The 13,601-nt window shown below is 43.0% G+C and overlaps 1 protein-coding gene across 2 annotated transcripts in view; it reads left to right on the forward strand.

Annotated features, from left to right (window-relative positions):
* The window catches only part of LOC149467570 (flavin-containing monooxygenase 5-like), an 86,650-nt gene that overhangs the window by 49,530 nt on the left and 23,519 nt on the right, over positions 1-13,601 (forward strand). For both annotated transcript variants that reach the window (XM_089671536.1, XM_089671537.1), the window contains exon 6: positions 3,932-4,128. In XM_089671536.1, the coding sequence (XP_089527662.1) occupies positions 3,932-4,128 (197 nt within the window). The remainder of the gene's footprint in view (positions 1-3,931; positions 4,129-13,601) is intronic.

Genomic DNA, 13,601 nt, shown 5'->3' on the forward strand with positions numbered 1-13,601 from the left:
CAAGGTACCCCCTTTTTTCTGGAGAGTCCATTGGCAATCCTCCTTCCTTGGACCATTACCTGCGGAGTGTTGGTGACTGGGAGGACTAACCTGGGATAGTTCACTTTTTTTCACCGGGGTGTGGACACGTGAATTTCTGTGATCAACATTATCTCCCAAAGGACTGTTATAATCCTTGATTGTTATCACGATCAATTTGTGTTTGACACATGGTGAAGGCACATGGACTTTTATGATTTACATTACACCTACGGTATCTTTCCCCAGCCTGGACCAGCTGAGTGATGTCACGGGTCAGAGAAGTGCAGAACGAACTACACTCCTGTGATCCACAGAAGTACAGCCAAAAGAGATTTGGCTGTACTTCTCCTTTTAATAAGGTTCTTCAAAAAGTTTCTGCACTTTTTTTTTTACATAGATATGTATAAAAGTGCGGAAGCTTTTTGAAGACCTCCTTGTATATAGTAAATATGTGCACATTCATAGTACAATCATAAGTTAGTGCCAAGTCCCTGCAGATTTCATCCAGCAAGTGGCAAAGAACAAACAGCATGTAAATGTTTCTCCATGTGGATCCCCCACCATAATTCACTCAGCCTCTTACAAAATATTATTGCTCTCCTTTAGTAACAGAGATCCACATGCGGTCAATGTAGGTAAACCTCTGAAGCAGTCTGCTTCTGCCAGCACTATCCATCAGACCTCCAGCCAGCAAACATCAAAGGGTTAAGAACACACCATATACAATAGTGTTATCGTCTAAGAAAATAAAAGGTAGCTGACATAGTGTTATACCGCCAAACTAAGTTGCTTTGTTCCTCAATAGGGCAGGTACTCACACAGCAAATGAACAGAGAACACAAGCAGGTAAGGCCACAAATCTGAGCAGAGCTAGGACAAGGGGTGGACAGGAGGGGCGTCTGCCCTGGGCGCTGTGATATCATTTGAGATGGGGGAGCACTGCATAAAGAGTTCCTGCAGCTACAAGCTGACAGGAGTAGTCTCAGCAGAATCACTACTCCTGCCAGCTTAGTGTAGAAAACAAGCAGAATCAGGAGAGCTGAAGAGATCCAGGAGAAGGTGTGGGCTGTGCTTTCTCTCCCCTCCAGTTCCTCCTCCTGCTACTGCAGAGCTCCCACATCTGGACTGTCTGAATGGGACTGTGCAGGGTTTCCGTACCTGCCGCCATCTCTTCCCAACAAAGAGCAGGTAAGGAAACCCTGGGGGTCAAGTATTTGTGCTGAGAGTGGGCTTGGGGAATCTGGGCTTGGGGAGAATTTGGCATGCTTAGGGGGTTAGTGTGCAGATTAGTGCTTGATTTGGGGATTTTTGCTGACATGTAATGCTCATACATCTTAGGGGGAGGGGTGCAGTTTGCCATCTTTGCCCTGGGCATTAGGTAAATTTGTCTCAGCACTGAATCTGAGACTCAGCGGGCGTGGTGACATCACTATCTAGGCCCCGCCTAACATGTTTCATTTCAATTGTTTGTTCTTTGCACTTGCTGGATGAAATCTGCATGAACTTGGCCCTTGGAATTTGCCCACTTTTATGATTGCACTATGAACTTTCTTACTATATTTTAGGTGTTATTATACATTGACTGTCAAAGTATTTTTTATGTTTTTATTGATTTATTTTGTTTGAGGTATTTAATTATTGGTCATGATCAATTTTTTTCATGGTTGCTGTTTACACATGCACTAGCACTTTGACATTTGTTGAGATCACTTATTGATTTTATTATGGAAGCACATCAATTTATCTAGACAATTGTTTTAGTTTCTATAGTATATTGGTTCTTAGAGTGCTGAATTCTCTCATATACCAAGCGCGAGAACATTATCTCTTATATATACTCTGTAATTGCAGTGGGTGGCTGACAGAGAGCAAGATAGCCAATCAGATTGCATGCAGATTAGTGTTGATCTGGCTAAATGGTTATCACTTCCTCCTGGCAGTACTAGGGTTTTTGGTTCTGAATCCCAAACATGGCATGTCCTGCCTTGAGTTTGCATGTGATCCCTGTGCCTATGTGGGTTTCCTCCGGGTACTTCAGTTTCCTCCCACACTCCAAAGACATGCTGGTAGGTTAATTAGATCCTGTCTAAATTGGCCCTAGCATGTGTGTGTATGAATGTATGAATGTGAGTTAGGGACCTTAGATTGTACACCCCTTGAGGGTTAGGGGCTGATGTGACTGTACAATATATATGTAAAGCACTGCGTAAATTGATGGCACTATATAAGTACCTGTAATAAATAATAAAATGAATAAAATATGTAACTTCCAGCAACAGAGATCTGTGTGTATGTGTTTGTGCATGACTGTCTAACAGTCCAGACAGCCGACAAACTTCAGGTGGTGCCATATACCCCAATTTCTTGTTAGCAGGTGTACATTTTTTGGGTTGTTTTCTGTGTTCAGATTGGGTAACTTTGGGTTCTCACTATAATTTTCCTGCAATGATGGCGTGAGGATGCATGAGTGATGACGATACCTCTGGCTTCTCCTGTTCTTTCCACCTCTCTAATAGATCACTTTAGACTTCAGGCCCATTTTGTAGGTATAGCTATGTAAAACATTAAAAATAAGCGCCTATACTGTTTAAATTCAGTAATACACTGTCTCACCCTGCTTTGCACATGCTCAGTTGCTCTCCATTATTAGGCACTGCCGAATTTGTACAGGCCGATCTGCTGACAGCCTAAAAATTTACTGCTGATCAGAGGCTCTAGGCTGCAGCAAAATGTCAGCCTCTATCAAAAATAAACAGGAGCAACGCTGGAGGCCATTTACAGTACACAGTAATGTTGGTAGCATAATTTTAAATGGGGAATGTATGTATGTTCTTGCTAAAGAACATTATTTTTATCAAGTTGTTATGGGTAAAATGCCACTTTAACTTAGTTCCTGGGTAGAGCATTCATATCCTGTTTACTGAATGCTACTGGAGGACACAAATTGTTGGAAATTGTTTTAACACATAGATCTTTTGGGTTCATTGCATATAAAGATGGCTGAAGTTTATGTATCCTGTTGCTTTGGAATTAAGTCTTCTGTACATTTTCTGATTAAAAAAAAATAAAAAAGGTTAATACTTACAAAAGCACCCATCTGTCATTCTGACCAATAGGTCTAAAACTGTCCATTTACATGAAAATCTGAATGAACAATCTCCTTAAAATTTACCAGCAAAAACGCAATGTGAAGGGCAACTTAAAGGATCTTTTTAATTTTTTTATTCAATCAGGTTCTCATACTACATAGTTTAGGAATATAAACTGGAGAGTTCTTTAGGATAAACATACATCATCTTTCACCATTAATGATTTGCCATGCTTTCTTCTACACTGTGTCTTAGTGTTGAGTAGTAGAGGCAGGGCTTTGCTTCCTCTTGTCAGAACCTCTCGCAAGAAGAACCGTGATCAGGACAGTAGTGATATCACTAAATCTCCCTCCAAATCACACGAGACTAGAAGTCAGATGTAGCTGAGCCTTAGAATCTACACAGCAGACATTCAGATATGAGGCTGTAGGTACAAAAGTGCTCAGGCACACTCACTGGAAGTGCTCTATTTTTTTAAAGAGAAATTCCAGACAAATAGTAAATAGCAGTGTACTGCTTCAGCGTAATTAACATTCCTTTTTTTTTTTTTTTTTACAGTTTCAATAGTTTTTATTGCAATAGTTTTTCTTTTCTTAATGCTTTTAATTTTTTAACATTTCTAGGCATTCTCTATAACATAGCAAATCTTCCATTTTGGGTTCAGATCTAATTTAAGGTGAATGTTTGAATCTATTTGTAAGAAATAGCATTTGATTAATCAAGTGTGCCTCTAGCTCTCAATATTCCAGCTTGTTGCTTTAATCGAAGCCTTCTAAAGCTGTATTACAAGAATTTGCAGAATTTCCTCCACTGTCTTTTAGGTATTCCTCAGCACCAGAAGAGGGGCCTGGTTGTTAAATCGTGTTTGTGATAATGGCTTTCCATTCGACATAGTTTTGACCACTCGCCTAAATTCCTATTTGCAAGATACTTTTCCAAATCTTATTAACAGCTACATGGAGAATAAAGTCAGCGCCAGAGTTAACCATGACAACTTTGGTCTAAAACCTAAACACAGGTAATGAGGTCTTATTTTCTTTATTCGGAACATGTTATTAAAGTCTCAGGTTATTTCAGAAAAGTGAAACTGGAGATGGATGATATGAAAGAAAAATTTTTTATGCTGAGCAGTTTAACAACCTGCCCACACTGAGAGGGCTCTCCTCGATAAAGGAGTTGGGCAATGAAATGCTGGGAACACAAGGCCTTGTCTGTTCCAGTAATTTTCAGATCAAGCAGTGTGCATAGTTGCCAACATTTCTAAAATGTTTTTAAGGACAATTTTCTGTCTGTGTGTACAGAAAGCCATAGTAGGTGGTGCATAACATTAATTAGGGGTGGGGCATTTATTTCTTAAGGGCGTGGCTGTAGAATAAGCAGAGAAACAAAAATGTGGCACGCAGCACATGCTCCAGGCGCAAGGTGGGAATGACTTAAATTATGCTAGATATTGGGCGTGGCTTAAAGGGGTGCGGTTAAATGGAGTGTGAAATGACAACTCAAATACAATAATCCAAATGCATATACAGACAGTCCTCTACACTCAGACACATCTATTGTGAACCAAAAGGGAACGTACAGGGGGCGCATGCGCGGCCAGGGATGATGGCAGACGTGTTCTGCTGAGCTCCGCTCATCCCCGGCCAGGAGTGACTCACCCGCTCCGCACTACAGCTGATCTTCTGCCTCGGGTGAGTCACGTTTCACCAAGCACCCGGCCCAGCACCAGGGAGAGGCTTCTATGGGGAAGATAGGGCACTGGAAGCCCCCCTCCCCGCAGCCTCAGGACCCGCGGCCCTCGTCTCTGCGGCGCTTCCTATATAGGCCGCAATCCCCGGCCTCTAGTGAGGATAGAGGTCCGAGGAACGATCCCGGACCTCTAGCGGCCGCGGAGGGTACTGCACCCTGTATTTTCCCAGCACAGCTGCAAACCTCTGCTCCGATCCTTCCACACATGGGGGATCATGACCCCCAATTGACAGCAGGAGAGGCTATGGACAACCCTACTCCAGGGGGTCTCCCAGCCCCTGGTCTGAATCTTCAGCAGACAAAGTCGTCTCCTCTGCTCACAATCTCCGCGTTAGACGACAAGCTGCAAATTTTTTTACGAAACATTACCGCCTCTATAGCCGCTGAAGTGGGAAAATTGGCTAATGAGCTCAGAGGGGAAATAGCCCAGATTGGGGACCGCACGGATAAGCTGGAAAGTAAGTTTGATGATTTGGTGCAATACGTTCACGTTTTGGAGGAAGATAATGCCTACCTGAAACATTCCATGTCCCAAATGCAACTCCAGCAAGAGGACTTGGAAAACAGGGAACGGCGCCAAAATATCCGTATACGTGGTTTGTCCGAATCTGTTGCTGATGCTCAATTGCACTGCCATCTACTGTCCTTCTTCATCGCTACTGCCCCCATGGTCCCAGAAGCAGATTGGCGGATGGATAGGGCCCATCGCTCTCTGGGCCCTAAACCGATTGAGGGAACCAGTCCACGTGACGTTATAGTCCGCTTCCACTACTTTCAAAGTAAAGAAGCCTTACTATCAGCAGCCCGCCACAAATCTTCTTTGGAGTTTAAAGGTGATAAACTCCAACTCTTCTGTGATCTTTCTCCGATTACTCTTGCTAAGCGACGGGCTTTTAAGCCGATCACCACACATCTTCAACATCATCGTGTCCTGTATCGTTGGGGGTTCCCCTTTAAGCTGGTGGTTGTTAGGGACAACACCCATGTTGTCCTCCGTGATCTTCAAGAGGCGGATTATTTCCTTAAGCAGTTGGGACTTCCACCTCTACCTGATGATATGTCCTCGCCGCCGCCTACTCCATCCCGTGGATGGCTTTGAAGGAATTCCGATCCTCAGGAGCAGATATCATTTTTGTCCAAGAGACCCATTTCAAATCTACAGGCTCCTTTCGTTTTGCCTCGAGATTTTTTCCCCGTGCCTACTCGGCTTTTGATCCTTCTGGGAAGGCCGGAGCGGCAATTTTGATTGGGTCACATTGCTCCCTTCGGGTTGTTTCCTCCAAAGTTGACCGACAGGGTCGTTTCATTCTTCTGGAGTGTATGTTTGGTGAGACTCCCATAGTTCTGCTGAATTTATACGCCCCTAACACAGGCCAATTGCAATTTCTATCCCAAACACTCGCCGAACTGGATTCCTTTTCCACTTCGCAGGTGATAGTTGGGGGAGATTTTAATCTGATTCTTTCTCCCCATAAAGACAGGAAGGTTCTTTTTGAGTCCTCTCCCTCGAAGCGGCAATGCTCCTCTTCAAAATCCTTTCGTAGATTAATTAGGGAGCATCGTCTCTTTGACGCATGGCGGATTAAACATCCTCTCCATAAACAGTTCACTTTTTACTCTACCCCTCACCGTAGTTATTCTCGCCTAGACCATTTTTTCGTTTCTGCTCCATTGCTTCCACTTCTGGTATCTTCTGATATTAATCCCATTACTTGGTCCGACCATGCCTCTTTGACTTTAAACCTTTTTTTCCCCCCTCTTATATCCAAACCTTGTCATTGGCGCCTTAATGAGACCTTTCTTTCCACAGACCATCTTAGAGATGAATTATCGCAGGGACTTGATACTTATTTCACCCATAATGTTGGTTCCGTAAACTCCTCCTCAACTCTATGGGAAGCTCACAAGGCGGTTTTTCGAGGGCTCTGTATTTCTATGGGTTCTCGTTTAAAAAAGTCCTCGGCGAGTGCTAGGGCTTCCCTCATACAACAGCTATCTTGGGCGGAAGGTCGGTTATTGGCTAAGCCATCTATTCCTGGGCTCCAGAGGGTAATTTCTCTACGGGATCAGGTTAAAGCTCTTGACTCCAGTAGGACTGCTCAATCCCTCCTTTGGGTCAAGCAGAAATTCTATGAATTTTCCAATAAGCCCCATCGTATGTTAGTCAATCGTCTCAAAGCTCAGTCCCCTTCCACGATGCCTGACTTACTAATACAGCCAGATGGAAGCCCCACTTACGATCCTCGGGCTATGGCAACTCTTTTTGGCTCATTTTACGGGAAATTGTATAACTGTTTAACCCCGGACCTGCACCCACCCCTCACACAGTCATTATTTGATAATTTTTTTGATACATTGTCGCTCCCGAGTATTTCACCTTCGGACACTGCCACCCTTAATGCTGACATTACCCCAGAGGAATTACTGGACACAATCAAACTTCTCCCTTCTCGTAAAGCTCCGGGACGGGACGGATTGCCCTACTCCTACTATAAAACATTTATTCATATTCTGGCACCGCATCTCCTCTCTCTATATCATGATCTTTTTAAGGGAATTATACCTCAGACTGAATTCTCCCGTGCATATATCTCGGTCATCCCTAAACCCGATAAGGACCATTCTATCGTGGACAACTACCGCCCCATTGCCCTACTCAATTCCGATTATAAGATTTTTACCAAAATTTTAGCCAACCGATTGTCCGGAATCATCTCCAAGATCATACATAGGGATCAAGTGGGCTTTGTACCTGCCAGACATGCCGCAGATAACACTAGGAGAACTATTGATCTGGTTGATCTGGTTAACAGGTCCTCTACCCCTACAGTGTTATTAAGTTTGGACGCTCAAAAAGCTTTCGACCATTTAAGCTGGCCTTATATGTTCATGGTCTTGGAGAGATTTGGTTTCAAAGGTCCATTTGTAGCAGCTTTGAAGGCCCTCTATTCATTCCCCCTTTCACAGGTCAGATTAGCTTCTTTTCTCTCGCCTCCCTTTCAGATGTCAAAAGGAACGCGTCAGAGCTGCCCACTCTCTCCTTTACTGTTTATTCTTTGTCTGGAACCTCTAGCCATCGCTATTAGGTCAAACCCGGATATTCGCGGGATACAGTCACATTCCCATGAGTACAAATTATCGTTATTTGCAGATGACATTCTTCTCACGCTTACGAGTCCCCATACTTCTTTACCGATTTTGCATAAGTCCTTGAAACAATTTGGGGCTATTTCAGGTTACAAAGTCAATACGTCCAAAACTGAGGCACTCCCAATACATATCCCACCTATCGTTTTGTCCTCGCTTCAGGAAGCCTTTCCCTACCGGTGGTGCACACACTCTTTAAAATATTTAGGTACTAATATTTCTCTCTCTTACCAATCCATATACGAGGCCAATTTCCCCCCTTTGTTTATAGCAATCTCTCGCTCTCTGAAACGTTGGGATGCCTTGCCCATCTCTTTTCTCGGTCACATTAACGTTCTAAAAATGACCGTGTTACCCAAACTCTTGTACTTGTTTGCAACTCTCCCCGTTCCCGTTCCTATGTCCAAGCTTCACTCACTTCAGAAATCTTTCCTACACTTTATCTGGCACAATATGCGGCACAGGATTGCACGCTCTGTTCTGCTTTCTCCGCGTTCTAGGGGAGGTCTGGGAGCGCCGGATATAATCAAGTATTATTATGCAACTCACCTTAGTTTTCTTCTGTCATGGTCCACGCAACACCCTCCCAACACATGGACTGAGATTGAATCTTTACAACTGTCCCCAGTTCATCCATGTTCCCTTCTTTGGTCCACCGCGGATATCTCTTCCTTCCGCCATCTATTCCTTGGTCCCATGCAATTTTCATTGACGGTATGGCAGAAATGTAAGACTCAATTTACTCTAGCCTCTGAATGCTCCCCTTTGACAAATATCCTCTACAACCCTAACCTGCCAGACAATATGGCCATATCTCGGATGTCTCTTTGGGTGGTATCTAACCTTTTTCAATTGCGTCACTTGGTACATCCGGTGACTCGTAAATTACATTCATTCCCGGATCTCCAGAAAAAAGCTTCTTTACCTCCTCATCACCTATATATATATTTCCAAATACGCCATTTTTTCTCTACTCTATCACTCTCATTGATCCTGGGGAAGCCTACACCCTTCGAACGTTTATGTATGCAGAGCCCCCACCAAAGGGGTATTATCTCCAATACTTATAAAATTCTTATGGCTGCATCCCCTTTATCTAATGAAACTCACCTTTACATGCGTAGGTGGTCTCAGTTTGTACAACGTGATATTGATTTACTGACGTGGAAGAATATTTGGGTAAATGCATCTAAATCTTCTGTTTGTGTGGTTTTTAAGGAAAACATTTATAAGATTTATGTTATGGTACAAAACACCTGAGGTTCTTCATGCTTTCAACCCGAGTGCTTCTCCTGTCTGCTGGCGCTGTGGTAAGGATTCAGGTTCTTTCTATCATATTTTTTGGACTTGTAAATCTATTGTTCCTTTTTGGGAGGATGTCCGTTCCTTGTTGCAATCAATGCTGCATGCCTCGCTCCCTTTTGACCCTCTGCATTTTTTGCTGGGCTTGCCATTCCCGGGTCTATCTAATCCAGCCAGAAAACTTGCTGCTCACGTGTTGACCGCGGCCAGGAGAAGTATTCCTATGGTTGGTTATCTTCTACTCCCCCCACACTGCTGACTTTGTACAAACTTATTGCTGAAGTAAGACGGATGGAGTATTTGACTGCTTTACATAATTGTTTGTCTGCTGTATTTGAGTTGATTTGGCTCCCGTGGGATTCCTTCATTTCCTCTTTGCCGGCTCGAATCTAAGATCCTGATTGTTTCTGCACTGATTTTGTATGACTTTGTATGATTCTATTGGACATGATTATATGTAGTTATGCCATCAATGTTTCTCTCTGTTCTGTTTATAATTTACTTATTTGAAAACCAATAAAAATTGTTAATACAAAAGGGAACGTACATGCCCCCAGGCTTCTCCAAGAATTTAATTCCAAGTATCCTGAAAAGATGGCCCAGGTGGGCATCCGGAGGCTTCCCTTTAGGGGGGAGCACTGTCAGGGTCTTGTCCACGGTAGAAGTTCTGGAAGATCTTGCATTTCTGCCAGTACTCTACATGGCTGCAGAAGTACACATCAGCCTCAGTCTGGTGCCAGACAGCCTTTATAAGGAGGCTCATCAATCCCTCTAGTTGCTGGATGATCTCTAGCTTCCCGTGCCCTGTTCCTGTCTCTTGTGATTCTGACTTGTGATTTCCTGTTACCGACTCGGCTTGCTTCTGGACCTGTCTACTCTGATTTAGCTCTGATCTGACCTCGGCTTGGCTTACGGATAGTGTTTCTCTCTCGCTCTTCTGTGAATGACCTCGGCTATCCCATCTGACTATGACCGCTCTGATTCCCACCTGGTACCGGACCTTGGTTTGAACCGAGTACTCAGTAAACATCCAAATCCTGGAAGGGCTTGCATACCACGCACAGGCGCTTCCTGTCTGCAGACCTATCTCCATGCACCAGCTGTGCTTCTGATTGGACCACCAACCAGCACTCCTACAGGCGACCTGTGCAACTTTGGGCCAAACTCCCGCTGTCCCACTCTCAGGGGAGTCCGGAACTTAGCCACAAGGGAAGCCCTCTCTCCATTGGCCTCCATCACCAGGTACTTGATATGATGGCTGTGTCCAATCACAGCCATCTCTGAATGTCAACAGAGACATGTGTCTCTGTGGCTGTTTCCCTCCACTGAACTCTGGGAGCATATATCTAACAAGACGACCCAGAGGCAAATCGGGATTCGCTGCTTTCATGGAAATATGGCAGTATGCTCGTTTCCAGAATTCAAGCATTGTTTTTCCAATGTAGAAGCCTATATCTATCCCCATTTGGTAGAATGGTATTACTGTCGATATTCATATATTGACAGTAGGGGCAACCCCCACACGTAAAGTACCCAAGTTTTTATAAGGGTCTTTTTTGGAACAACCTAAAAAATCACTGTGTACCAAATAGTCTTTTAAGGATTTTGCCTTATGATAAGTTATTGTGGGATTCTCCAAAATGTGGGGACTAAGTAATGGATCTAAGAGATGCCAGTATCTCTGCAAGATTTTTCTAATTTGTTGGTGCTGTTTGGTGTATCTCGTAATGATACTGACACCTCTTTTTTTTTGGAAGAAGATTTTTTGGAGAACAGATCTTATCTAGATTTTGCTCTAACTTTTCTAAAGGCTTTTTTAAGGCATGTGGGGGTATAAAGTCTTTGGAGTAATCACTCTTTGCTTGCACTAAGAAATCACTATCCTTTGAACAATTGCACCTAATGCGCAGGTACTGGCTATAGGGAATTGATGAAATAAGGCACCGAGAGTGTGAACTCTGAGCATGAAGGCTTGCATTGCCTGCAGTGGCTTTCCTGCAAAGGTTACTTGTAAGAATTCCATCTGAATCTTTGTTGAAAGTGAAGTCTAAAAAGGTGATCATAGCAAGATCATAAGCCATTGTAAATTTGAAATTAAAGGTGTTATTGTTCATGGCTTCAAGACAATGTGAAAGTAAGTTAGGGGGTCCTTCCCAAATAAGGAAGATGCCATCTATGTTGCGATACCACATACTGATATGATTGGTCAAAAACCTCCACTCCTCATTTTCCAAAAAAGTTTGTTCCACTCCCCCAGGTACACATTGGCATAGGATGGGGCACAGCATGTTCCCATAGCCACGCCCTGCACTCGGAGGAAGTGGGAACCCTAGAAAATGAAGACATTGTGAGTTAGAATATATTCCAAGGCCAGAACTACAAATTATTTTACTTTTTGATCTTGCCTATGTGACTGAGACAGTATATATTTATTAATGGAGAGTCCCTTATCATGGGGAATAGAACTATACAGTGTCTCAACATCAATGGCTACCAAAATAGCATCTTTAGAGAGTTGGATGCCCTCCAGGTTTTGTAACAAATTGATTGTATCTCGGACGTAAGATAGAAAACTAGTAATAAAAGGTTTAAATTTTTCTTCTACAAAGTGGCTAATATTTTCTGTCAAAGAACCACAGCCTGATATAATTGGTCTTTCTGGAGGGTCAGTGCTATTCTTATGAATCTTAGGCAGAGCATAGAAAGTTGGAGTTTTGGAGTGATTTGTACAAACAAATTCCCATAGTGTTTTATCTATGACCCCATTTAAAAAGGCATCATCAACTAAGAGATAGAATTCTCGATTGTACTTATCTAAAACAGAAATTGGGCGATACCACTCAGCATTGTTCAGAACTGAGGCGCATTTGTTTGTATTGATCATTGCTCATGACAACAATATTTCCACCTTTACCAGATGGCTTTATCGTTATGTCAGGGTGGTTGAATAGTTCCTTCAAACTTTCACTTCAAAATGAGACTAGATGGATTGCATTGCTCAATGCTACTACCCCTCCAGGACTAAACGACACACTCAGTTTTAAGCCCTTTTGGGATAGTTTTGTCTCGAGTTGGTGGGAAAGATAATTTGAGGCAGATGTCCATCCTTATAGGTTATCCTCATGAGTTTTCCCCTCCCACATATCTAGACCTTGTAGATTAATCCACACACCACATCATCTCTTAGTATTGAGAATTTGGGTGTCATGCTTGCCAGTTTTTATGTATTATGCATTTATTATGTTTACATCTAGCCTGTTGATATTGAGCTGTATGTTTTACTTACATACACCTTGTATGTATGTTTCTTGTTGCAACCACTGGTGTGATCCAAGGTGTATATGCTGAGGAGTCTTTGTTTGTGGGGAAGGTACCTTCCCTGCTTGTATGATTTTTCTCCACCTGGTGCACCAGGGCCGGTCAGTTACCCACAACCAGCAGTGTTTGGGAGGAGGTGGAGGGCTGTGTTGCCCACTTCCCTCTTCCATGGTCTAATTCATCCCGCCCTGGTACTGGCATCCTGCCAGTCTGCTGGAACTGTGTGCTGGCGAGGCTCTTGATGTGTGACATCGTAGGGGCATGGCACCAATGCCTCAGCGGTTGCCATGACAGCGGAGCTGCGTATGCGCGGTTTATGGCTCAGGCTGCGCAAGCCTGGTGGTCCTGATGCCATATTTAAATCCTGATTTATGCAGTACATGGTAGATCTTTTGATGTCATATTACCACCACGAGGAGCATATTTTATGAGAATGTATTGGGAGATTCAGGTAAGAAAAAGCTTTCCTTTCATCATTTTTTTTAGCGTTATATTTTTGGACACCCAAACCTTTCTTAGGAAGTTGGAAGAAGGGGGGAGCAAACAAATAACCCCCTCTTGCATATGATTTGTTATTTTTTATGCAATGCACCGCTGATATAGTAATTTGCCCAAATTTTGATAGGACCTGAACTGTCAGGACAATATTAGGTATAGAGAGTTCATGGATACTGTGGCGCCTACACATATATATTTGTTTATGCCTTGACTATTAAAGGTATATACAGTTGTGTCCAAAATTATTCAACCCCCAATGCTGTAAAGGGGTTTAGGGACTATAGTGTACATTTGGAATTGTATTCAGAATCAAATCCTACAAGGACGTTGTAACTACCCAAATGCAACTAAAATGACATCAATTGTTTATGTAATACAGTAGTAAATGGTTCTTATGTGGTTTCTTCATTGCCACAATTATTCAACCCCTTAAAGACTACCACTCTGAAGAACAGAGGTTCATACAGGTGCTTTCCA

The sequence above is a fragment of the Staurois parvus genome, unplaced genomic scaffold (genome assembly GCF_062004578.1).
Source record: "Staurois parvus isolate SC_StPar_1 unplaced genomic scaffold, SC_StPar_1.0 ptg000106l, whole genome shotgun sequence".
Classification (NCBI taxonomy): domain Eukaryota; kingdom Metazoa; phylum Chordata; class Amphibia; order Anura; family Ranidae; genus Staurois; species Staurois parvus.